Below are 24931 nucleotides of genomic sequence, written 5' to 3'. Positions count from 1 at the left end.
GGGTGGGAGCTTCCACTACTGCTCCTACAATAGTGACAGGTATGGCACATCCATCATTTTACATGTAAAAATCCTTTATTAGTCTCACGTGGCTTTTGATCTGGGACAAGCAACATGTCAGGCCCAAACGCAGCCTTTCCTACAGCACAAAGCTTGGACAGACCAAAAGCCATGTGAGCCAAAGCTGTGTGCTTGGTATAGAGCATCAAGGTACTGAGGGGAAGAATTTGTAGCTATCTACATAGAGAAAGCTGCCCTTCTGGGGTCAATAGGAGACACACGGGTACTGGGGCCTCTGTGTATACACACAATGCTACCTGGTTGCACTTCTCACCTTTTCCTTGCTGCTTTCAGGTCCTGGGTACCCCGACTCGAGAGCAGATCCGAGAAATGAACCCCAACTACACTGAATTCAAGTTCCCACAGATTAAGGCGCATCCTTGGACTAAGGTGAGTCCCATGGCCCTTTGGCCTGCACATGCATGGTCCCCAGCTCATCCAAACTCCATGACAGCTGCAGGGTTTGCAGTAAGGCTGCTTGCTCTTGTGCAGTGCCCATAGGTTCCGCATTAGTGGCCAGATACGATGAATGTCCTTTGAGTAGCTTGTTGTGTGGAGCTATGAATAGAGGTGTGAGACGTATGAATAGTGGGTGCCACCTGCTGGCCCCTATCCACTATTTTTTTTTGGATGGTGTTTCCTGCCAATCCAGAAATACAGACGTGTAGAAAGGCATTGCACTTGGTACTGTACTGTGAGTTTCCATTTACTGACTGATGGAGTCGACCAGTCAACTGCATTAAACGGGGTTGTTCAGCTTTAAAATAACTTAGTATGATGTAGACAATGAAACAATTTGTAATGGAGATATGAATAGGAGAGGCCTGAATAGATAGATAAGGAATAAAAAGTAGTGATAACAATACATTTTGTAGCCTTACAGAGCAATTGTTTTTAAGATGGGGTGAGTTTGAAAGCTGCAAAGAGTCCAAAGAAGAAGGCAAATAATTAAAAAAAAGAAAAAATGAAGACCAATGGAAAGTAGCCTTTCTATAACATACTTAAGTTATCTTAAAGGTGAACCACCCCTTTAAGACTAGGGAGAATATTTTAGTATTGCTATTAACCTTTAGTGCGGCCCGTACTCCATGAATATGGGTGGATAGTACTGGCGCCCATAGAGGAAAGCGGGTATATAATTGCTGTTGGGGTAAGACTTTGATCACAAGAAGAGTGAGTATATTATGGCTGTTGGACTAGGACTGAGTCCCATAGAGGAAAGAGAATATATTATGGCTGTTGGGGTAAGACTGGGGCTGATAGAGGAATGGGAATATATTATGACTGTTTGGGGGGTAAGACTGGGACTGAACTAGGGAAGAGAGTGAGTATATTATGGCTGTTGGGGCTGAATATTGAGGTGTATATTTGTGCATTTACTTGTGCCTGGAATCTCAGTATATTAAGTGGCCATGGCAGGAGATTCTGCAGGTCTCTCAGCAGTGCTGCCCCCAAGCCATACAGACCTGGAACTAATGTGTTGGTAGGGGGTCTGGAAGGCAGTAGGACAAAGCTCTTCATGCTAATTACCCAATAAAACCCGCAGGGACAAGCCACAAGGCAAATGCTTTTACTCTATCTGATCCAGTGAGCTGCCTCTGCAAGCTGCATAGTCCTCTGGGCCCAAATAAGAGCACTTTATGGCTTATTATTGCTGGGCATTTATGTGTGTACAATAATGGGACACATTTGGGTGATTGTAGAACTGCAAATACAGTAAAGGGTTGGGTTGGCACTCTCCCCACGGCCGGCAGTTCTGTAGAGTTTTGCTGTTGCTGCATCAGTATTTGGCCAGAACGTGTGTGAGTGATTGGTTGCAGGCCCCTCTCAGTACAGTATGATTGACCGACCCCTGGGACCTCTAATTCAAACGGTCAGTGGGGATTGATGGTGAAATTGTTCTGACGTTAGCCAGCAGGGGGCACTGTTACAGGGGCAGGTGCTGTCAGTCTCCATCCCATCTCCTCCACCCCTGATCAGAAATATGATCCCAGCACTCAGTCAGATTTGTTTTTTTTTTTTTTTTATCTTAAAAGGGCTGTGTGTTTTTGCAGGTGTTCAGAGCGCGCACCCCTCCCGAGGCCATCGCTCTGTGCAGCCGGCTACTGGAATACACGCCAACTGCCCGCTTCACCCCACTGGATGCCTGTGCCCACTCCTTCTTCGATGAACTACGGGACCCCAATCTGAAACTTCCCAATGGACGCGAATTTCCTGCTCTCTTCAACTTTACTACTCAAGGTAGTTCCGGCCAATTGTATGCAAAATATATATATATATATGTATATGTATATACATATACATATACATATACATATACATATACATATATATATATATATATATATATATATATATATATATATATATATATATATATATATATATACAGATACTTTATAAAAGTACCATGATTATGATTCTCTCATTAACCCCCCATGATCTCTGAGACTGATGCAGGTTCTCTTTCTCTGCTTCGCCACAGAGCTGTCAAGCAATCCTTCTCTCTCCTCTATTCTCATCCCAACCCATGCTCGGAACCAGGCCTCTGTGTCCACGCCGGCAACTGCAACATCGACATCAGGTGAGTGACACTCGCTGATCCAATACATAAGATGTGTGAGGCTTGTTATTGAATCATTTCTGGGAGGTCCCTGCATTGACTTATGACTCGGTGAATGTACACCATACTCAGTATAGAGCCAAACCAATGATTTATGCTTAAGAATATGATGCTTAGATGCCTTTAATGAAATGCTCATACTGTTAGACTTTGCAGCTGCTGCCTGACAATGTGCACCCCAGCCAAATGTATTGTCCTAAATCAATATCATTTTGCTGGGGTCTTACTGCCCCCTTTTTTGCTTGTGCCCCCCTCAACAGCTACACAGGCCGCAGAGATCCCCTTTGTTTCCTATGGGGATGTTTGCACTGCACAGTTTCATACCTATCTAAGTTATTCTCCCAGATTTAAAGGGGTGGTTCACAGTTAAGTTAACTTCTAGTATGTTATAGAATGGGCAATTTGTCTTCATTATTTGTTTTTATAGTTTTTAAATGATTTGCCTTCTTCTGACTCTTTCCAGCTCTCAAATGGGGTTCAGTGACCCAATCTAAAAATAAATGTTCTGTAAGGCTACGGATTTATTGTTATTGCTACTTTTTAGTACTCCTCATTCTATTCAGGCCTCTCCTATTCATATTTCAATGTCTTACAAATCAATGCATGGTTGCTAGGGTAATTTGGACCCTAGCAACAAGATTGCTGATATTGGAAACTGCAGAGCTGCTGAATAAAAAGCTAAATACCTCAAACACCACAAATAATAAAAAATGAAAACCAATTGCAAATGGTCTCAGAATATCTCTCTCTACATCATACTAAAAGTTAACTCAAAGGTGAACAACCCCTTTTTAAGTTTTTTGCCAGTCTGTAGTTCCTCCGTCCCCCCCCTATAAATAGCAGGAGCGTCTGTAGTATTACACAAAGTGACTGTCCATCTTTATCCCTTCCAGATTCAAACACTGGGGAGCGCGGGTCAACCAACAACGCAGCCTCGGCATCGGCCTCCAATTCCTCCTGAGCCAACAAGCATGCGCCGCTCACGGGAAAATGGGCAAAAAGTAGCAAGGGGGTTGGGAAACCGAGAGAGGGGGCCACTCACCCTGTCCCTGGAACTCCTATCTCAAAACACTGGCCACATCTATCAAGGATAAAGCTGAATATATATATACATAAAGAAACTGTAAAGGAAGCACCACCTTCTGTTCATTTTTAGTGGTTCAGTTTTTTTTTATTATTATTTAACCTTGTAAAATATCTATAAATACAGATTTTTTTTTTTTTAATTTTTTCTGTAAATCTCACTCCGATGGAGTTTTCCTTGCGAGAGCTGAAAGGTGAAGTGTTTTTTTGCCTCTCTTCTCTCCCTTGGATTGGTTACCTTCTCCTACGCTGGTGAGCCCCCTTCCCGGCCATGGAAGGGTTCATGAATGGCCCACTGCCGTGCTCTCAGCTCCTTCTGGACCCCCTGTCTGCTTTTTTCCTAAGGATTCTGCGGTAATCATCGGGGTTGGTGGTAGTCAGGGACGGGTTGACTGTTTGAGGTTCCATCAGTTTGCAGCAGCCTGCTCAAGGGCCTCCACACCAGTTTGATTCTCAGAGTGCCTTATTGCTTTACGTGCACAGATTGGAAGTCTGTACAGCCCTCATCATGGCGTGCACAACCTGTGTCGTTTCCCCTTTAACCCCTCGGCTCAGAGGTGCGTGCGCAGCCCCCGTACTGACAGCAGCGTTTGGTGCCTCACACCATTTAGTTTCCCCTGTGGTCGGGGAACGGAGAACGATACATTTCATTGGCTTTTCCAGTCCGTTGTTAATGCTTGTTTTTGCCAAATCAGGGGTACAATCATGAGAGATAGAAGTCGTTCCACCTTTAACCCAACTCGCGTGTAGAGAAGCAGGAGGGACGCTGCACGTGGATTAACCCTTTCACTGTTTGCTGGCACTGAGGAGTTAACACATTAGCCATACATTCATTGTGTATAACTGGTGCAAGGGCATTACTATGGCAGATCCCGCCGGCCTCTTGTGTTGATATTTAGCAAGTGGCAAGTGTGGTGTGTGTATGACACGGTCATATGCGACCACCACCCCCCGCATGTGAGACTGCCCCCTGCTCGCTCTTACTAAAGCTTGGAATGGTGCAGATACATGGGGGCTTCCCTGTTTCACCTATATACGTACTCAGATTCAGCCATTTTACTCTGGGGAACCGACCATTTCTCTGGCTACTGACAGTTACAATTCCTTTGTCCCACCCTGTTCTTTGCCATGTCAGTCTGAATGCAGAGCATAAAGGGCAAGGCTCAAAGCCTGCATTCATTCCCTCTGTCTTGCTGGGTTAGTAATGGGCATTCCAGCCAAGTCCCAGCTGCTTCCTTACTTCTGTTACCCCTTGAGAGTGTTCCTTACAAATTCAGGTGCAGGTAGGAAATGCCCAAAACACACTATCCAATCCGGTACTGTGTAAATCTAGGTCTAGCCAATCAGATGCTGTGTAAATAGAAGGTGATAGGCACACATTAGCTTTTTATTCTGCCCAAAGGGGGGCACCTCTGCTCAGCCTCATTGTACCTATCGCTAATAATGGTTCCTGCATAAGGCAGCATCTGCCCAGGCTGCCCCCAGCGCTGGCACATATATACTTAACCCTCTTAGGCCCAGCTCTGCATGTGGAATGTTTGATATGGACACATTTTCTGTATAAACATAGGGTATCCGGGTGGAGGGAAGCTGCTCCTGGCTGTCTCCTGTAAGACTACCAGTGCCAGTGTAAAGAAAGAGCTGTAGCCACTCTGGTAAATCAGTACAATTGTACAGGCTAAGAAAGCCCTAATATGGTCTTTATTAGCCCAAACAGTGACGGTAGGTGGGTACCAATCCAGCGTAAATGTGCTTTACCATTGCCGCTGTATCCCTTATCACTTATTAGTTACCCCCTTCCCTCACCCAGTGTTATAAGATAGAGTCCTTGGGCCAATACATCTCCCTCTGACAATAAGCAGGTCTCATTGCTCCCCAATGGCTGGCACCTATTACTGGCCCATACTAGATTTTAGCAGGTGGTTTTTATGTGCTGGTTTTATGACCAACGGTGCCCATGTGACTGGTGTTCCCAAAAAATATTGGGAAGTTGTATCTATTTGCTTGGCACAAGTCTATCTTACCCCTTCGGTAGTGCCAGTTGCCTGTATCTGTACTAAACTGAATAAAGAACATCATTCTGTATGTTATTCCCAGCAGTGATGTCACAATGGCAATTTGCGCTGGTCGCTTTAGGCAGAGGGGAACCAGTTAACATGACGATGCAACAAGGTCACCTTTTTTTATGCAGTTTTATGTGTACGATGTTTAATTTTAACCCCCATCTACTCTCGCTTTCAGCCTAAATTGGAACTCTGAGCTGTGACTCCTCATTACTCCCTAATCTGCCAATGCCCCCCGTACACTGGCGCATGAGCAGATCCAATTGCCCAACCAGTCGTAGGTATAGGTACAGGAGCTTCCGGCTGGTATATACATGTGCCATATTTCATGCCATACTATAGGGGAATGTATGGGCAGCTCTAACTGTGGCACAGAATGCTGGGTACTGACAGGGGCAGAATCTTGCAGCAGCTGGGACACGGCGTCCACCATCTTTCATTTGGTCTTTAATTTGACCTTTTCCCCTTTCTGACTTGCTAGAGTTTAGTAAATGTAGTGGTATATAGTGGCAGGTATATAGTGGCGCTGCCGCTCTGTATTTGGTACCAGAGGTCACCATGGACTTGGCAAATGCACTTCATTGCATTGAGAACTAGAGAAATGGCAAAATCCTCAGCAGCACTTTCCCAGTATTAAAGGGGAAGTCCCACCAGGGTCGTCTCTGCATTTGCGCCATTTTATTCCCTGTGTGTTGCGCATCCCCGGCTTCCTGTATGGAATGTTATAAGCACAGATCCCACCTCCCTTCTATTCCCCCTGCCATGGCCCATACCCGGGATAAGAAGGCATTCCACCCCCCACCCCCCTGTGTTGTTTGTTTGTTTTGCAAAACCTGCAATAAATGGCTTTGATTTTGGAGACGTAAAGGTGACGGGGGTCAGAGCGGAGAGTGAGGGGCTCAGTGTGCTCAGAATGTCGCCTTCAGCTGTGATATCCTCTCTATATAAATATACATATATATATTTTTTGCTTTGCTTGTAATATCCGCTTCCATGACGTGTGTTTCTGGTGGATCCGCTAGGGTGGTCCATCCAATATGTGTAAGAAAAAAAAAATAGCCACACCCACGAAGAACTGGTTACCTAGGAAACATGTCATTCACATTGCAGAAACCTGACAGATGTGTAAAACATTACGACTTGAATGCCTCCTTGACTGAATCTCCAGAATTTTCTTTTCTGCACCTCTGCGCCCCCCGCAGGCCGTCCAACAGCGAAGGGGCTTCCATTTTTATTTTCTTCTCTGTATGCCTAATCTGAAATCTCTCGCCTCTCTTTCCTCCATCCCCTACCCTTTTGTAAATACATTTTGTTCTGTGTGACACAATTCCGAAATAGTTACCTGGTCTCTGTAATTTGCATTAAATACAAAAAAAGTAGGTTAGTCTGGAAATGAAATTAAAAAAACAAAAATGAAAACTCATAGTAAATGGAGTGGTCATTGTGCTTGTGCTGTCTGCCTTCCTTGTTCTGCTGCTCAGGTACTCGCTCTGTGTACTTACTATAGTTACTCACTGTACGTACTCACCATAGTTACTGTATGTATTCAATATAGATGCTCCATGTAGGTACTCACTATAGATACTCCATGCAGGTACTCACTGTATGTACTCACTATAGGTACTTAATGTATGTACTTCACTATAGCTGCTCCATGTAGGTACTTGCTGTATGCACTCATGATAGGTATTCGCAATAGAGGCTCGATGTAGGGACTATGTACTCACTATAGGTACTATATTTACTCGCTGTAGGCCCTTTTTGTTGGTACACACTGTAAGCAATCTTACTATAGGTACAATTGTCATTCTGTTTCTACATGGCAAATAATTTACTAGTAGGTGTAGTAGAGTCATAGAAGCCCAACAGAAAACCAACAGACCCTGGGAAAAAACGAGTCAATTTTGCCCTTATTTTAGGAAAGAAGGAGCAAATGTGCTGCTGGTTATGGTGCATTTCTCTCTGAAACTCTCACTCAAATGGCTCCTTCCACACATTGTTCAGAAGAACAGCCGACTGTGATTCAAAAGTTAAATGGAGAGGGGAAAACATAGAAAGAAGTTCAGAAAATGAGAGGCTGCTTAGCTCAAATCATCTCAAATGCTTTCAAAAGACACCAAAACCTGAAAGTCGTGGAAGAAAAGGACTATTGGAATGGATAGAAGAATAGCCAAAATGGCAAAGAATCTGCCAATGATCAGCTCCAGGAAGATGAAAGGAGGAGTAAAGTTACCTGTGATACTGTTACAATTAGAAGGTGCCTATGTGAAGCCAATCTATCGGCAAGAAGCCCCTGCAGTGTCTAATTGTTGAGAAAAATACGTGCTGAAAAGCTTATACTGCTGCAAAATTTTATGGACTGATAAAAGCAAGATTTTTCTTTTTGGGATTAGGGGCTGCAGACAGTTTGTCAGACGCCCCCCAAACACTGAATTCAAGCCCCAGTACAGAGTGAAGCCGGTGGCACAAGCATCATGATATGGGGATGTTTCTCATACTATGGTGTTGGGCCTATTTATCCCATACCAGAGATCATGGATCAGTTTCAATCCAAATACTTGAAGAGCTCATTTTGTCTTATGCCCTTGAAATGGGGGTTTCAACGAGACAACGAGCCCAAACACACCAGTAACTGAGCAACATCTTGGTTCCACACCAACAAGATTGACGTTATGGGGGGGGGGTGACATGGGGTGTGAGGCAAAAGCAAGAAATGCAGAAGAATTGTGGAACAGGTTGTTGAAAGTTGGTGGAGTCCATACAACACAGATGTGCAGCACAGAAACACTGATTATACAACTCAATATTAGTTCCCTCATTCAAAGCAACAAATTGATACGTCTTTCACTTGATACAGTCAATGAGTTGGGAAAGAAGAATACAGGGACTGCAGCCTAATATTCCCTTCTCTTTCTCTAAAGGAATAACACACATTTCATCCATTTTTCTTCCTGGTTTGATTAGGAACAGAATGTGCAGTGTTCCCAATGCATTTGCCTGGATTGAAATAAAACCTGTTATAAGGATTTGGAGCTTTAGTCACTTAAGATGGCCACAGACGCAAAGATCTGATCGTACGAATCAACATACGATCGGACTTTCCCATCTCCCGACCTGCCACTAACCATAAAGATCAAAGTCTTACCATTCAGAAGTAGTAAGAACAGATCAGCAATGTTCTGCCCCTGACCGCAATCGTACGATAGTTATGTCCGACAAAGCTAGTCTGAACAAACAGCTATGTCTGAAAATCGTACGATCGGCAATACACGCAGATATATTACCCGCGGCCGACAAATTTTCTAACCTGTCCGTTCGACCAAACGACCGATCTCTGCCGGACGAAAAACATTGGGATTCTCCACGCGGTCCGAATATCATACGAATCCTCGATTCGTTCAATCGTATCTTTGCGTCTATGGCCAGCTTTAGTCAAACCCGCTGCTATTATTCTGAACACAACTGTATGTCATTCCCATGTGTCCCTGCCCCAGTGAGCTTACAATCCCGGGTCCCTATCACAGCAGCACACTCTGGTCAGTTAAGTCGAGTCAATTAAGTTGCCTGTATGTCAGTAGAAAAGTTGTTGTGGTCACAAAAATAATTCTGTGAACAATGAATTCCTTTTGTGGAGACAAATGTAATTTGAAGATTGTGGAAAGTGTTCATAAATATTATGCATGAACTGTAGCCTTACAAAATGTTTGATGTCCTACAAATGTACCTCGTAGCTATCGCCTGAGGCCCCCCTATGGTATAAAACTGCAGAAAGTCCTGCACTGGGCTCCTTCTGTGGCCAAACTTGGGAATAACAGAGTAGAACTATTTACAATTATGCAACTCATATCTAAACCTCAAATCAACATAGAGTGCTATTTTTTTTTTTTACTCTGATTTCCCATCAATATTTATTTGCTGAATGGGAGGTGTTCCATATGTATTGTGCTGATACAGGTCCGACAGACAGATTCTGTTACCAGACACCGGGACTGATCTGTGACCTATTCCAGCCTGCCAGTCCTGTTTCTGTGCAGTGACTTGCCCACAAGATGGCAATAAAGGTTCTCTGTATATTGATTATTCACTAGTGGACTGGGCCCTTGAGGTCCAATATCTGAACAGTTTCGAGCTACAGGACTTACTACTCATTATATGTACAAAAGGACCACTAAAGGGTCCACTCGTTAAAATATGTTTAATCGTGGCAGCCGGTCTAAACGTGGAACGTGGGTCGGCAATGCAGTCTTATAGTGCTGGGTAGTTTGTGCCTTTAGCATGGGTTTCTTCCAGTAGACCCCCTCCCCGGGTGTGTATTACTTGTAGGACTAAGATGCTTCCACTGTTGGCTGATGAAGAGGGGCATTGGTGTGACTGGGCTGAACCTACAGAGGAAAAGCTGAGAGGGGCAGCTAAAGGAGTAATCTAACTGGGGGGGGGGTGTTTCTGCTACTTGTATAAGGATCTTAGGGCCATTTATGTGGGCAGTAACTGCCATATAGCTAAATGCTCTAGGGCCCCATTTTTATGTCCTTAATAACCACAGGATTCTCATGCCCCCCATGTCTAGGGTTGCCACCTTTTCCCAAAAAAAATACATGCCATCCATCCATTCTTTTTTCCCTATTAATAACATTGGGATCAACCATCGTTTTTACCAGCCAGGCCGGTAAAATATCGGCAACCCTACCCATATCACACACCTCTGTATTGATTTGGGGACCCTTAAAGGGGTGGTTCACCTTCCAAACACAGTTGTTTTTAGATTGTTCCCCAGAAATAGACTTTTTTCGATTACTTTCCATTATTTATTTTTTAAGTTTTTTTCCCAAAATCTAAGTTTTAAAGGTGAATGCTTGTATCTCTGGTGTTTGAGTCTGGCAGCTCAGTAATTCAGATTCTAAACGGTTACAATTATGCAACAATTAGTTACAATTATGCAACAATTGTATCAATTCTGACAGCTGTCTGTAATGAAACGCAGGGATTCAGCTCAGCAGGGACAAAGATAAGAAATGTATCAATTAAATGTATCCATTTAGAACAGTTTACAGGGATCGGCGACCCCCCCTCCCAGAGCTGCTTCAGAAGGAGAGAAATGACACTTTACACTTCAATATTAGACAAACCATCACACACACAGAAAATAGAAAGTCATTGAAAAAAGTTATTTCTCGAGATCTATCTGAAACCAACTAGTTGTTTGAAGGTGAACAACCCCTTAAGCTGGCCATAGATGTAAAGGTTTTTTAAAAGATCCAATCGTCATTGTGAGACCACGATTATCTCGAAACGATCGTACGAATTGTCCATCAAATAAAAAGACCAATTTGCCAGGAAAACAAAGGGTAGCTGCCTGCTTGGCCCTGCAAACATAGATAGATTGCACTGGGACCGACAAAGATTTTTTAACCTGGCCCATCAATTTCCAGACAGATGTCGGCAGAAAAATCATAAGATGTTCGATCGTTCGAATCCCACTAACTTCACGATAATTTCGAAGGATTGGTCGGACTTCGGTAAAATCGGTCGTTCGGCAAGAAAAATCTTTGCGTCTATGGGGAGCTTTAGCCTGAGTGCAATCTCTAATTGTTCACTGATAACTTAAGGTTCTACCTGGGCTGTTAGGAACCCAACAGTCAGGTTCTGGTGTGTCTGGTCCAGGTCTGGTAAGTCTCTTACAATACAAACAAATCCTATTTGTCTTGCCGGGTCCTGACACAGTGTCCCCAAATGTGTCTAACACAGTGGGGCTCTGGAGTAGACTGGACTCGTTACTGTACTTTTGAGTGCAATGAGGGACTGGGCTTTTGAGCCCCTGAAATGAAGCGATTGTTAGTTCCTCGTCGTTCTGTTCAACCCACTGAATTAAAGCTGAAAGTCTGCAATTCAACTGCATCGGAGTTGTTTCATTCAAAATTGATTGTGGTAATGTACAGAAACAAACTTGGAAAAAAAAAAGTTATCTGTCAAAATATTTATGGACTGTACAATTAAAATGTGGTCAGGGCCTATTTTTTTTTTTAAGAACACATGGACAGACACTGGGAGCAATTACGCTAATTAGTGTGACCTTTATGAAATGACTGCGATTCTTGGTGCTGGGGGCTGAGCAGGTCCATTCAGGAGTCTTCACCGAGCACTGGTTCTTGTCCCAAACCTCACAATAAAATCACTGCCACAACGTTTGGCGTTTTTTCCTCTTTTTTTTTTTTTTTAATAAATAAAATGGCTTGAACAACATGGTACCAGTAACATCAGAATTAAACAGAACACAGGGACAGCTACAAATTTCCTCTAACACAGGCTCACACATTCCCATATATAAGCCCCCAATACCTTCTGGAACAGAACCCCAGACGTTACTGCTGATGGTTAATCTTCAACCCGTAGTGGTGATACAGTGATGTATTTCAAATAAATTTGAACATACTGCATATAAATAGCGTTTGTGCGGATCCTTAATCGAGATTGCTTAATCTTCAACCCGCCCAGCATTTAGCCCAGTGTCCCCCCCACCCAAGGCCAAGCGGGGTCCGTTTCTAAGTCAGTACCCTGAGATTGACCTTATTTAATTAGTTTAACAGAACGTCTGGGTCCCACCTCTATTAAACCCTAGCCCATTTGGCTGCAATTGCACCCAATAAGTTCCTCACTTGACTCGCTAAAAGTCACAGCCCCTTTCATTGGGCTGAGTAGGTCCTAAAATAACAGAATTAGTGCAGATAACGAACGCCCTGATCCAAAAACATCTTGCGTTACCAAACCCTGTGCAGAACCTACAAGTTCTAGGATCAAGGAGTCTGTTTAGTGACCAGTGTCTGTCTTTTGGACCAGGCACATTGCGGTGAGTGTCTCTGGCCAGGCTGCTCTATGTTGGTCGACAAATATCACCAAGTTGTGGGGCTTGATTTTGGCACCACAGTAGCTTCAACTTTCCTATCAATGTAGGTATCCCAGATAGGAATTCCATGTTCCCCGATATCCCACATGGCAGAGCTCTCCATGTACTTCTAAAACCAACCAGCAGACACCACTATCCTAAACAATTAACTAAACAGTGCCAGTAGAAGACAATTCACCGGCTGCTGATGCTTTGAAGGCCACCATTGCCCCAACAGGACAGATGCCAGTAGAAGGCGCCCAAGCTTCTTGGTGGAATGTTCACCAACTCTTGGAGTAGGAAAGTGCCTATCACTCATTCAGGGATCCAAAGACCTCTCGCATAAGTGGGGTAACATCTGGCTGTATGTCCCATATCTCCATGAGCTGCTTGCTGTGTATGTCATTAATGGTCCGAAGCTCTGTCAGGCACTCCATGATCTTGGGGTATAGAAGCCTGATGGATAAGAGAAGTGGATTAGGAGTGGAGCATGGACTTAATCCTGGTCCCAATCCATTCAGTCCCCATGGAACGATAGATTGAGATGGAACAGAATTATTTACCTACACAAGGGTCGGAGTGAACTTCCAGAATAGCAGAAAATCACATGGTGGGTCCAGACCCTATTGGCCCCCAGTCAGGGTCCACAATAATCCTATATAATTTTTTACGTCAATTGGTCCTGTCTCCATCTCATTAATGTGAGTGTGGGCTCTGGAGGCCAGGTTCTCTGGTGACCCAAAGAGGCAGTCCAACACTGGGCACTAATTATTGTGCATTATACAGTACATCTTCTGCAAGCTCATGAGTCATGATAGTAATTTGGAGTGTATTGGTTCTGCTAGATCATGGAAGGCTGAATAGACTGCACTTTGCCTCGCAGTCCTTTTATCTTAGAGATCCAAAGGCCCTAAACAGACCCATTGACTGTATAGGCAACTATATAGGTCCAGCAACTCTTGGTGCCCCCTGTTACCAAAGCCTTTTTCAGGTGGGGCAAGGGGCAATAAACAAGGCAAATATCAGAGATCTGCCCATTCTGGGGTATCTTAGAACTCACCTGTTCTGTGGGGAGGGTGGGCGATGGCTCTCGATGAATGCTTTCAGCATCAGGGCAATATGTTCCTGCAGGTTCTGGATCTTCTCACAGTCAGAGACCCCCGGTCGGTCTAAATCAGAACACGCCTATAAGTGAGGCTACAATACTACCAACTCCCCCCCCCCCCCCATATCAGATTTGGCAGCCCAGAAATATGGATTTAGTGGGTTTTCATTAAATGTTGGTAATTCAGGTGTGCATGAACCCAAAGCAGAACTGGAACATTCAGAGACAAACTCTGACAGTCATAGGGTGTTTCTTTGCTCTAATGCCCCTTTATAATACAATGCAACTAATTCAGCTGCCAGTAGGTGGCGCCTTACAGTGTGTCAGAGAAGGATAAACTCACCCGAAGAGAAAAGAGCCATGGTAGCCATCAGGGCATATGCCTCACTTTCTAGATTCAGTTTTGTCATCATGCAGTGTATTCTCAGCAGGGGCTCAAGGAACTGTTGACTGAAGCCGGCTTTAGGGATAGGGGGACAGAGACACTGTGTGAGGGGTGCATACACCGTCTGGTACAGCTAGTAAGTCACCATTTGTGGTCCAACACTTGTTCAGGACCACCCTTTACTCATAACAAGGTTACAGATATATAGAAATATTGGGGTAAGTCACCCTGCTATAGCTCCAGGGGTACCCAGAGCACAAATAAACACTCAACCCAAATCTCCCCCGAACTGGCCTTCAGGCTGGGCCTCCGTAGCTCATAACAAAGTTACAGATATATAGAAACATTTGGGTAACAGTCACCCTGCTATAGTTCCAGGGGTATCCAGGGCACAAATAAGCACTCACCCCAAATCTCCCCCTAACTGGCCTTCAGGCTGGGCCCCCTTAGCTCATAACAAGGTTACAGATATATAGAAACATTGGGGTAACAGTCACTCTGCTATAGTTCCAGGGGTACCCAGGGAACAATTTAACACCCCAAATCTCCCCCTAACTGGCCTTCAGGCTGGGCCCCCCAGCTCATAACAAGAGCTGGGATTGGACTTACCCATGGTCATATCGTCAGCATTATAGGTGAAGGCGCCACACTCCCACGTATTGGTCTTGGGGTTGAACATCCTGTTGAATCGAATCACACACACCTCCAGGACAGAACCCTTCAGGAGAGCAATCTGGTCTTCAATGGCCAGGCTCCTGAGAGGCACAATGGGGGGGGGGGGCACAGGAAATAAGTGGGGTACAAACAGACTCCTGGTAGTGTAACGTTACATAAAGGGGATTCCCTGGGTTATTGTGGATCTGTCACTTTTAGGCAAGGTAATGACCCACCCCTGTGCCAAGGGGCAGCACCTGAACTGTTATAAAACGAAATGGAGAAGGTGCCACCCAAGGGTGTAGTACTCAGGGTCAGGCAATGGGGCAGACACTGGCCAAAACTGCCATTAATATTGTTCCATCTACTGATCTGCCAGTAATGGAATTGGATGGGTCGGAGATCCAGCCCCACTGATCTAGCTGTGACAAGGGATTGGATGGGTAGTGATTCTGGCCCAAATGACCTAGCAGTAACGGAATTAGATTGGTGCCGGATGGGCCAGCCCTACTAACCTTTTTGTGAGAGGGTGGGATCTGTGCTGGGAAGTTCATCACTACTGATACATCTGAAGTGGGTGGTGGTCCCACCTTAAGGTCCAACCTAAAACAGGCCTGAATCATTTGAAGGACCATTTCCGTACAACTTACCTGAAGTAGGGGAGCATTTTGGCAAAGCTGATGACACCCTTGAGCATGTAGGTGAAAAGGTCGGATATATGAGGTAGCATCAAAAAGGCTTCAGAGGAGGTAGCTTGGGGATCCTGAGTTGGGTCTGGAGATCTCCTTATGGGCTGAGAAGAACAACATTCGCTATTGGTGACACTTTCTGTTTGGGTTCGTACAACAGCAATCAGATCTACTGAGCTCTATATAATAATATACTCACTACACAAAATGCAAGTATCTGTATATCCAAACTCATCTATACCACCTTAATGGCACCAAGGGGGACAGTCAGGAGGCCTGAACAGGTGCAGAGTCCTACAAGCACCAGGATGGTATCTCACTGGTTTCTTGTTGGGGTCAGGTGACCTCCCCATGCCAAGCACAGGGCTGAATGTAACCCCGAATAAGTCCTCAAATACCTGCTCAGGAGCTTAAAGTGGAGAGGAGCCAATGAGGAACCAATAGGCTGGGTAGCTGCCCTGAGGGTGGGACAACCTGTCATTAGTATTATTGTATCTGTGGGAAGCCCACCAGCAGGTTGTACTGGGATTGGATGGTCTCCTTTATGTCCTACTCTCTATAGCAGGATCTCATTACTACCTACAAGCACCGACCCGTCACCCCCACTGCGTATATGAAGGAAGCACATGACACATAGGGTCACCAAGGATAATTAAACCAAAATAAGCCCCATTGTAAATTCTCTGTAACTATGGAGACTACTGGCATTGGGACTATGTGCATGGCAAGGTTACCAAGGTAACAAACCATACATAGATGTTTACAATAATAGACCCCCACCACCACCCACCCACATAGGTGCAGTTGAAATGCATGAGGAATAAGAATATCACAAGACAAGGGTTGAAGATCAGGGTTTTTATGCAGCAGCAACGGCTGCTCCCGCATCTGTCCTTACTTCGAGGTAGTGGCACAGCATCGTACCCCCAGCACCACAATATTCCTTATATTATAGATACATAATATGGGTGGGCCTACCCCCTTGCGCTAATACTGGGTATCCGTTTTCGGGCACAACAAAAAAAAAAAAATCAGCTTTACTAACAATATCGGGCAGGTTATAGAAGTCAGAGGGTAATATACCCCCTGCTGTAAATGATAAGGATATTAGAAGTCACTGAGGGGTTCTGTGACCATATAAAGGCACAAGGCTGCAGGCTGAGTTATACAGGGAACTCTGAGTATCACTCATGTATAATAAGGGATAATGTACCCCTACTGTAAATGATAAGGATATTAGAAGTCACTGAGGGGTTGTTCTGTGACCATATAAAGGCACGAGGCTGCAGGCTGAGTTATACAGGGAACTCTGAGTATCACTCATGTATAATAATGGATAATGTACCCCCTACTGTAAATGATAAGGATATTAGAAGTCATTGAGGGGTTTATTACCAGGGTCCCTTATGTGCCATTTTATAGATCAGGACAGATAATCAGCAGGACAGTGCCCCCTTTAGAACCCATACATATATCAAGAGAAGAGGAAATACCCGAAAGTTCTTGAAGAAGGTGAAGTTGAAGTCAAAGGTTTTGGTGTGAGCCTCAACCAGTTCAGTGATAAAGTGCTGCTGCTCTGGAGTCAGACTGGCTCCTGGGGGTGTGGGGGGCGACAGGGATAAGTTCTGCTTTCTCTTAATTAGCGCTCTCCTCTGTTCCACCGCTTCATCTGACATGATCACTGCAAAGGCAGACAGATTAAAATTCAGCCAATGAAAAACAATGACATGTTGCACAGGTGCTATGGCAGCCCCACAACTGTTTAAAATGAAAACCAGAAATCTTCATGGGGTCACAGCAAGGCGGTGGCTTGTACAGTGTAACTCCTTAGCAAACTCCCAACCGATATACGGGAAGCCACGAGGAGCTCCTGTCATAGGTGCAGTTTCACTACTGAAAGTCTCCGCAGGGGAGGGACTTACTGGAAAAGGGTGGGGTTAGTGAAAATCATGGACACATAATGTAATTGGACACATAAGGGGGGGTTTCTTCCCTTACACAAAAGGCATGGGGGTAAGTTTCTACAACATACATGGGTAATAGTAGGTGGGAGCTGCCACACTGCCCCTCCCACATGAATAGTGCCCCAGTGACGACTAGCTGCCTTGCACTAGATAGGAAATGCATTTCCCACCCACAAGGTGCCCCCACTTGGCACCATAAGGACTCACGCTCTTTCCTCATGCCAATGTCCAGGCATTTCTTGAGCCGGCAGGCCTGGCAGTGCCGCCGATTGTTCTTGTTGATGACACAGGAATTCTGGAAGGGGCAGCTGAGCCGCAAGTTCCTCTTCATGGCCCGCCTACAGCGCAGGGGGAGGAGCAATGAGACCAAGTGCAATATAGTCACATAAAAACTCTTTGTCTATGTATATTGGGGACCTAGAATTATTCTGCTGGGGGGCCCAGAAAGTTCTAGTTGTGGCACTGGCACAGAGGGAAGGGGCACTAGAGAGTCAGAGCCCCCCCTAATAATAACAACTGAGTTATACAGGGAACTCTGAGTATCACTCATGTATTATAAGTGATAATGTACCCCCTAATGTAAATGATAAGGATATTAGAAGTCACTGAGGGGTTTATTACCAGGTTCCCTTGTGTGCCATTTTATGGATCAGGACAGATAATCATATAGATACCCGCTGGCCTGTCAGCCATACAACACTCCTCTGTAGTGAACCCAGCTGCAGCTCCATCAATCTGGTTGTAGTCTCCCTTACCAACCAGAGCATCAGTTTCATCTCCATAGCAATTATTCTCTGTTTTAGGTAAAACTGGCCTAAACCTCTCCATGGGGTTGGGTCATTATACACACTCGGATTATGAAGTCACTTAAAGGGAAACCTGCCATATTCAAAATAATATTCTGCTGCCAGTGCAACACACATATATATATATATACACATCCAGAGTGATGGTGTTACCCCAATACCCACCTGAAGAATCCCTTGCAGCCCTCGCATGTCATAGCATTGAAGTGATACCCAGTAGCTCGGTCCCCACATGCACGGCAGATTTTAGGTTCCCCGTCGTCCTCGTCTTCCCCTGTCCCACAGCTGTTACAGGGGTCTTCTTCCTCCTCTTCTTCTTCCTCCAGTACCACAGCCTCCTGCACTTCGGACATAATTTTGTCACAGGAACCTTGGTCCCAGCGTTAGCCACCTCTCACTGTCACGGAGCAGCTCTTCCAGTGGCCAATAACACCTGCAACGAGAGAGGGCAGTTACCGTGTGGTTAATACCCTATTCCTCAACCACCCCAATATTCACCCACTGCAGTACCATTTCCCACACGTTTATTTTATCCCTAAAGGGGGCGCTGTCCTGCTGCAGGTTCTATATGATTATCTGTCCTGATCCATTAAATGGCACATAAGGGAACCTGGTAATAAACCCCTCACTGACTTCTAATATCCTTATCATGTAAAATAGGGGTACAGATCCCTGTATAACTCAGCCTGCAGCCTTGTGCCTTTATATGGTCACAGAACCCCCCACTGACTTTTAATATGCTTATCATTTACAGTAGGGGGTGCATTGATCCTAATAATACATGAGTGATACCCAGAATTCCCTGTATAACTCAGCCTGCAGCCTTGTGTCTTTATATGGTCACAGAACCCCCCACTGACTTTTAATATGCTTATCATTTACAGTAGGGGGTGCATTGATCCTAATAATACATGAGTGATACCCAGAATTCCCTGTATAACTCAGCCTGCAGCCTTGTGTCTTTATATGGTCACAGAACCCCTCATTGACTTTTAATATCCTTATCAATTACAGTAGGGGGTACATTATTCCTCATAATACATAAGCGATACTCAGAGTTCCCTGTATAACTCAGCCTGCAGCCTTGTGCCTTTATATGGTCACAGAACAAACCCTTAGTGACTTCTAATATCCTTATCATTTACAGTAGGGGTGGATTATCCCTTATAATACATGAGTGATATCCAGAATTCCCTGTATAACTCAACCTACCGCCTTGTGCCTTTATATGGTCACAGAATCCCTCAGTGACTTTTAATATCCTTATAATTTACAGTAGGGGGTACATTATCCCTTATAATACATGAGTAATACTCAGAGTTCCCTGTATAACTCAGCCTGCAGCCTTTTGCCTTTATAAGTTACAGAGCAACCCCTCAGTGACTTCTAATATCCTTATCATTTACAGTAGGGGGTACATTATCCCTTATAATACATGAGTGATACTCAGAGTTCCCTGTATAACTCAGCCTGCAGCTTTGTGCCTTTATATGGTCACAGAACAAACCCTTAGTGACTTCTAATATTCTTATCATTTATAGTAGAGGGTACGTTATCCCTTATTAGTCTTGAAGAGCCAGTGATTCCTGCAGGGAAGCCCTATAATAGAGAATGGAAGGGAAGGGTGCAGTATCAGACACCCCTGTGAATGACCTTGGACTCTCCCAGGCTGCTGCTATTCCCAGACTGAATGACCTTGAACTGCTGAACTGCACTCAGATACCATGGGGGTGGGTGGATGGAATAAATGGGAGGAGTTTCTCCTTATGGTGCAGACAACCTGGTTTCTCTGGTATTATTGAGGATTTGTTCCCATTACAGGATGTGACACCCCATTGCTACCGGCCAATAGGAGTGCCCCACTGCACACGGGTGCTGTATAGTCAGAATGCAGCGGGACAGGCAGATAATGGCATCATAGCAACTCTGTCCTGCTGCAGCAGCAAACACTGCCATAAAGCAAGGACAGACTGTTGAACTGGATGGTGAGTCCAGGTCACGTTGGATCTCTTTACAGAGTTCAGTAAAAATCAAAACATTTCCATGTGCCTCCCAGGGACCCATATAGCCCAGATACATTTTGCATAGAATTCGCTAGGAAACTCCAGCACCCGACCGGTTCAGCCTCTTCCTATTGACTCTTCAGGCAGCAGCCACCAAACCAGCACCTGAAATTATTCTGCCCCAGTTTTGGGGTAAATATCTGTTGCTGGCGCGCACGTGCAAACACATACACATTAAGCATTGATCAGAACATGAATGATTGTCAGCTCCTTGGGGAAGAACTGACAGTTCATTCTTCATTTCTGTGTACCGTATATACGGAGTGTACCGTATATACAGTCGGCAGGAGGGGAGTGTACAGTATATACAGTTGGCGGAAGGGGAATGTACAGTATATACAGTCGGATGGTGGGGAGTGTAAAGCACATACAGTCGGCGGGAGAGGAGTGTACAGCATATACAGTCGGCGGGAGGGGAGTGTACAGTATATACAGTCGGATGGTGGGGAGTGTACAGCATATACAGTCGGCGGAAGGGGAGTGTACAGCATATACAGTCGGCGGGAGGGGAGTGTACAGTATATACCGCTGGGGGGAGGGGAGTGTACAGTATATACAGTCGGCGGGAGGGGAGTGTACAGTATATACAGTCGGCGGGAGGGGAGTGTACAGTATATACAGTCGGCCGGAGGAATGGGAATAGTCTGGGACCTCAGAATCACAGCCACGGCCTAGTCACTAGATGTTCAGTTTCATTATTTCCACCCTACAGTATCAGCCCTTATTGCCTCTCGCCTCCCTGGACTAAAGGTTCATACGTCATGTTATTCTAAAGAATCTTGTATTCCTTGGTGTAACCCAATCCCATGCCCCAGGCACAGCCTCGCTCTGTATACATGGTGGCTTCCATTGTTACAGTATGCTCTCATTCAGCCGACCATGTTACTGTACAAAGAGACCCGAGAGTGAAATTACACAATACTGTATATTTGCACAATGGTGAAACCTCCAATATCACTTGGGTTTGGTTTTCTCTGCCTTTACTGTTATTCCCCTTTATTTACACAGAGCCAGTATATTCCACAGCACTGTACAGAGATCACACATCATTCCCATCAGACCCTACACCAGTGAGTTTACAATCTAAGGTCCCTACCACATCCCCATCTGTTCCCCTGCTCTGTAGATAAGTACTAATATAGTTTATATAAACAAGCTGCTGTGTAGACATGGGGGCAAGCCATTCAAGCACAGGACACACAGTAGATAACAGATAAGTACTACTATAGTTTATATAAACAAGCTGCTGTGTAGACATGGGGGCAAGCCATTCAAGCACAGGACACACAGTAGATAACAGATAAGTACTACTATAGTTTATATAAACAAGCTGCTGTGTAGACATGGGGGCAAGCCATTCAAGCACAGGATACAAAGTAGATAACAGATAAATTCTAAAGAATCCCATTGTATACTACAGAGCTTATCTGTTATCTGCTGTGTATTCTGTGCCTTTTCTCCTTTTTCCAGCTTGAATGGCTGCCCTCATGGGTACACAGCAGCTTGTTTATATAAACTATAATAGTACTTATCTGTTATATTTTCATAACTTTAAAAATTACATTTTTTGGTGTTACACAGTTAAATCATATTAAAAAAATACCAAAGTCCATCAAGTTCAACCCCTCCAAATGAAACCCAGCTTCCATATACAAACTGACCCCTCCATACCTTCACATAAATTATATATACCCATATCTATACAAGCTATACAGTTTAGTATCACAATAGCCTTTGATATTGTGTCTGTCCAAGAAATTATCCAAGTCCCTCTTAAGGGCAGGACTCGATGATGCGTTTTGACCCGACACGTCGCAATGCGACTAAACACATGCGACGTGTTGGATAGTTTACTGAAAATGGAAGTGAAGGAAAAATCGCATGTTACAACTACATTGATCCGACTGTCGGATAAAATCACAGCGCTGCCCTGCCCTTAAAGTCATTAACAAAATCAGCATCACATCCCCCGGCAGTGGGGGGTTTATTGTGGTTACACTGGGATCCCCCAGTTGGAATGTGGATTAGTGGCTGTGTGCATAGCATCATCATGTGACCAGAGCAATGCCATGTGACCTCTCTGCTCCCCAGGCCAGCGGGTCTCGACTACCAGTGGTGCTCGTTCCATAGCTGGGAGGAAACTGGCACATGTTTGGCACATTCTGAGACTGCCAATCCCATGTCTGCCCGAACACCCACCTGACATCTGCTGGGCAGGGCTGAACATCCAATGGTGAACTGACCTCACTGGCACCTTGATGGTGCCCTCTCTTGCCCAAACTGTCAGTATCAACTGCCCAGCTCTGGCCCATATACCCACATGAGCCCATACCCCAAATATCATCTGTCCAGCACTAGCCAACTGCCCCAATTTCGCCAGTGGGAGCCCTAGGATTGGGTGCCTAGCAACAGCCCAGTGGTGCATCTGGAGCCTCTCAAATTAAAGCACTAAGAGGTGCAATAAGCAGCAGCTAGGTCATATGACACGCGTGGGGGGGGGGGGGTCAGTGACTTCTCTGTAACAAGTGAATAACTGATTGATCACTGCTCAGGTGTCAATAAATAGAGCTGTGTGCGCTCCCACTGGGAATCCCATTATATAAATGTCAGCAGTGCTGTCCAGGGCCCCTAATCTATTCATGGTACACAGCTGCCTATATGTGAGCATAGCAGTGCCAGTGAGTGAGGGGTTGCTGGGAGTCGTTGCCAGTGAGTGAGGGGTTGCTGGGAGTCGTTGCCAGTGAGTGAGGGGGTTGCTGGGAGTCATTGCCAGTGAGTGAGGGGGTTGCTGGGAGTCATTGCCAGTGAGTGAGGGGGTTGCTGGGAGTCATTGCCAGTGAGTGAGGAAGTTGCTGGGATTCGGTGCCAGTGAGTGAGGGGGTTGCTGGGAGTCATTGCCAGTGAGTGAGGGGGTTGCTGGGAGTCGTTGCCAGTGAGTGAGGGGGTTGCTGGGAGTCGTTGCCAGTGAGTGAGGGGGTTGCTGGGAGTCGTTGCCAGTGAGTGAGGGGGTTGCTGGGAGTCATTGCCAGTGAGTGAGGGGGTTGCTGGGAGTCATTGCCAGTGAGTGAGGAAGTTGCTGGGATTCGGTGCCAGTGAGTGAGGGGGTTGCTGGGAGTTGTTGCCAGTGAGTGAGGAAGTTGCTGGGAGTCGTTGCCAGTGAGTGAGGGGGTTGCTGAGAGTCATTGCCAGTGAGTGAGGGGGTTGCTGGGAGTCATTGCCAGTGAGTGAGGGGGTTGCTGGGAGTCATTGCCAGTGAGTGAGGGGGTTGCTGGGAGTCATTGCCAGTGAGTGAGGGGGTTGCTGGGAGTCATTGCCAGTGAGTGAGGGGGTTGCTGGGAGTCGTTGCCAGTGAGTGAGGGGGTTGCTGGGAGTCGTTGCCAGTGAGTGAGGGGGTTGCTGGGAGTCGTTGCCAGTGAGTGAGGGGGTTGCTGGGAGTCATTGCCAGTGAGTGAGGGGGTTGCTGGGAGTCATTGCCAGTGAGTGAGGAAGTTGCTGGGATTCGGTGCCAGTGAGTGAGGGGGTTGCTGGGAGTTGTTGCCAGTGAGTGAGGAAGTTGCTGGGAGTCGTTGCCAGTGAGTGAGGGGGTTGCTGAGAGTCATTGCCAGTGAGTGAGGGGGTTGCTGAGAGTCATTGCCAGTGAGTGAGGAGGTTGCTGGGAGTCGTTGCCAGTGAGTGAGGAATTTGATGGGAGTCGGTGCCAGTGAGTGAGGGGGTTGCTGGGAGTCGTTGCCAGTGAGTGAGGGGGTTGCTGGGAGTCGTTGCCAGTGAGTGAGGGGGTTGCTGGGAGTCGTTGCCAGTGAGTGAGGGGGTTGCTGGGAGTCGTTGCCAGTGAGTGAGGGGTTGCTGGGAGTCGGTGCCAGTGAGTGAGGGGGTTGCTGGGAGTCGGTGCCAGTGAGTGAGGGGGTTGCTGGGAGTCGTTGCCAGGGAGTGAAGGGGTTGCTGGGAGTCGGTGCCAGTGGGTGAGTAGTAGTTGCAAGGCTGGGGCTGACAGCAGAGGGAGTGGCACAAGGAATAAGAGGATGCAGTACAGTTACATATTGGAAGAGGATTAGGGAGTTGAGGGGACCCCGGTACCAGTCAGAGAAACATATCGGTGTTGGGGGCTGGAGAGATGAGTTACGGTGGAAACAGTTACACTCACCCCAATGAGTAACTGCGGGTCAGAACCAGAACTGCCCCCACCACAGGGAATTCAGATCCACTCACCTGCACTAGCCCCGCCCTCTCTCCCCAGGACACGGAACCAGGTGAGCACGGAATTCCAACTTCTTATCCGGAGATTCCAGGTACACCGCTTAAGTCTGGGATCCGGACTTTCATTCTATGAGCGGCGTTGGGAGTTCCGGGTCGGACCTGGCGCTGTTCCCGGGAGGGACATCTCGTGTCCCAAACCCAGTGCGAACTGACTGTGCTCGCTGAGCATGACAGCGTCCAGGAACTTGCTTCTTACAACAGGGGCGGGGTTACACGCTGGCAGCCAATCCAGGGTAGCCGAATGGGAGGGACTAATCTAGTGTTAACATTCTCCTCAGCGGTCGGGAACGAACTGTCATCTT

General features: G+C 45.9%; 2 protein-coding genes across 4 annotated transcripts in view; one reads left to right on the top strand and one right to left on the bottom strand.

The window, feature by feature from the left end:
- Positions 1-7248, top strand: part of LOC779056 (glycogen synthase kinase-3 beta-like) — a 43555-nt gene extending 36307 nt beyond the window's left edge. The window contains exons 8-11 of one of the 2 annotated variants that reach the window (XM_018249008.2): positions 355-450; positions 2097-2301; positions 2546-2644; positions 3577-7248. In XM_018249008.2, the coding sequence (XP_018104497.1) occupies positions 355-450; positions 2097-2301; positions 2546-2644; positions 3577-3644 (468 nt within the window). In that variant the 3' untranslated portion in view covers positions 3645-7248. The remainder of the gene's footprint in view (positions 1-354; positions 451-2096; positions 2302-2545; positions 2645-3576) is intronic. The other variant, XM_018249009.2, reaches the window with a different exon arrangement.
- A 4781-nt stretch (positions 7249-12029) lies between these two features.
- On the bottom strand, positions 12030-24817 carry nr1i2.S (nuclear receptor subfamily 1 group I member 2 S homeolog). Of its 2 annotated transcripts, none has more exons than NM_001090137.1 (9): positions 24582-24758; positions 18478-18745; positions 17714-17844; positions 17036-17223; positions 15504-15646; positions 14809-14954; positions 14158-14274; positions 13770-13878; positions 12030-13165 (listed from the first exon to the last, which is right to left on the bottom strand). In NM_001090137.1, the coding sequence occupies exons 2-9, from the start codon at positions 18663-18665 to the stop codon at positions 13021-13023; spliced, it is 1167 nt and encodes a 388-aa protein (NP_001083606.1). In that variant the 5' UTR covers positions 18666-18745; positions 24582-24758; the 3' UTR covers positions 12030-13020. The 2 variants fall into 2 exon arrangements, with proteins under 2 accessions (NP_001083606.1, XP_041438971.1); XM_041583037.1 differs by having other exon boundaries at positions 12046-13165; positions 14809-14879; positions 24582-24817.
- Between the last annotated feature and the right edge of the window lie 114 nt (positions 24818-24931).

Source organism: Xenopus laevis, chromosome 2S (assembly GCF_017654675.1).
Source record: "Xenopus laevis strain J_2021 chromosome 2S, Xenopus_laevis_v10.1, whole genome shotgun sequence".
In the NCBI taxonomy this organism is placed as follows: Eukaryota; Metazoa; Chordata; class Amphibia; order Anura; family Pipidae; genus Xenopus; species Xenopus laevis.
This window is presented reverse-complemented; position numbering and strand designations above follow the sequence as displayed.

What these genes read in the sequence shown, in the direction of transcription:
- nr1i2.S (NM_001090137.1), bottom strand. Translation starts at nt 18,665, where the DNA reads ATGTCCGAAGTGCAGGAGGCTGTGGTACTGGAGGAAGAAGAAGAGGAG. An exon ending in TGCTGACGATATGACCATGG is followed by an intron (nt 14,275 to 14,808) that starts GTAAGTCCAATC and finishes CTATCCCTAAAG; the next exon opens with CCGGCTTCAGTCAACAGTTC. An exon ending in CCACCCTCCCCACAGAACAG is followed by an intron (nt 13,166 to 13,769) that starts GTGAGTTCTAAG and finishes CTTATCCATCAG; the next exon opens with GCTTCTATACCCCAAGATCA.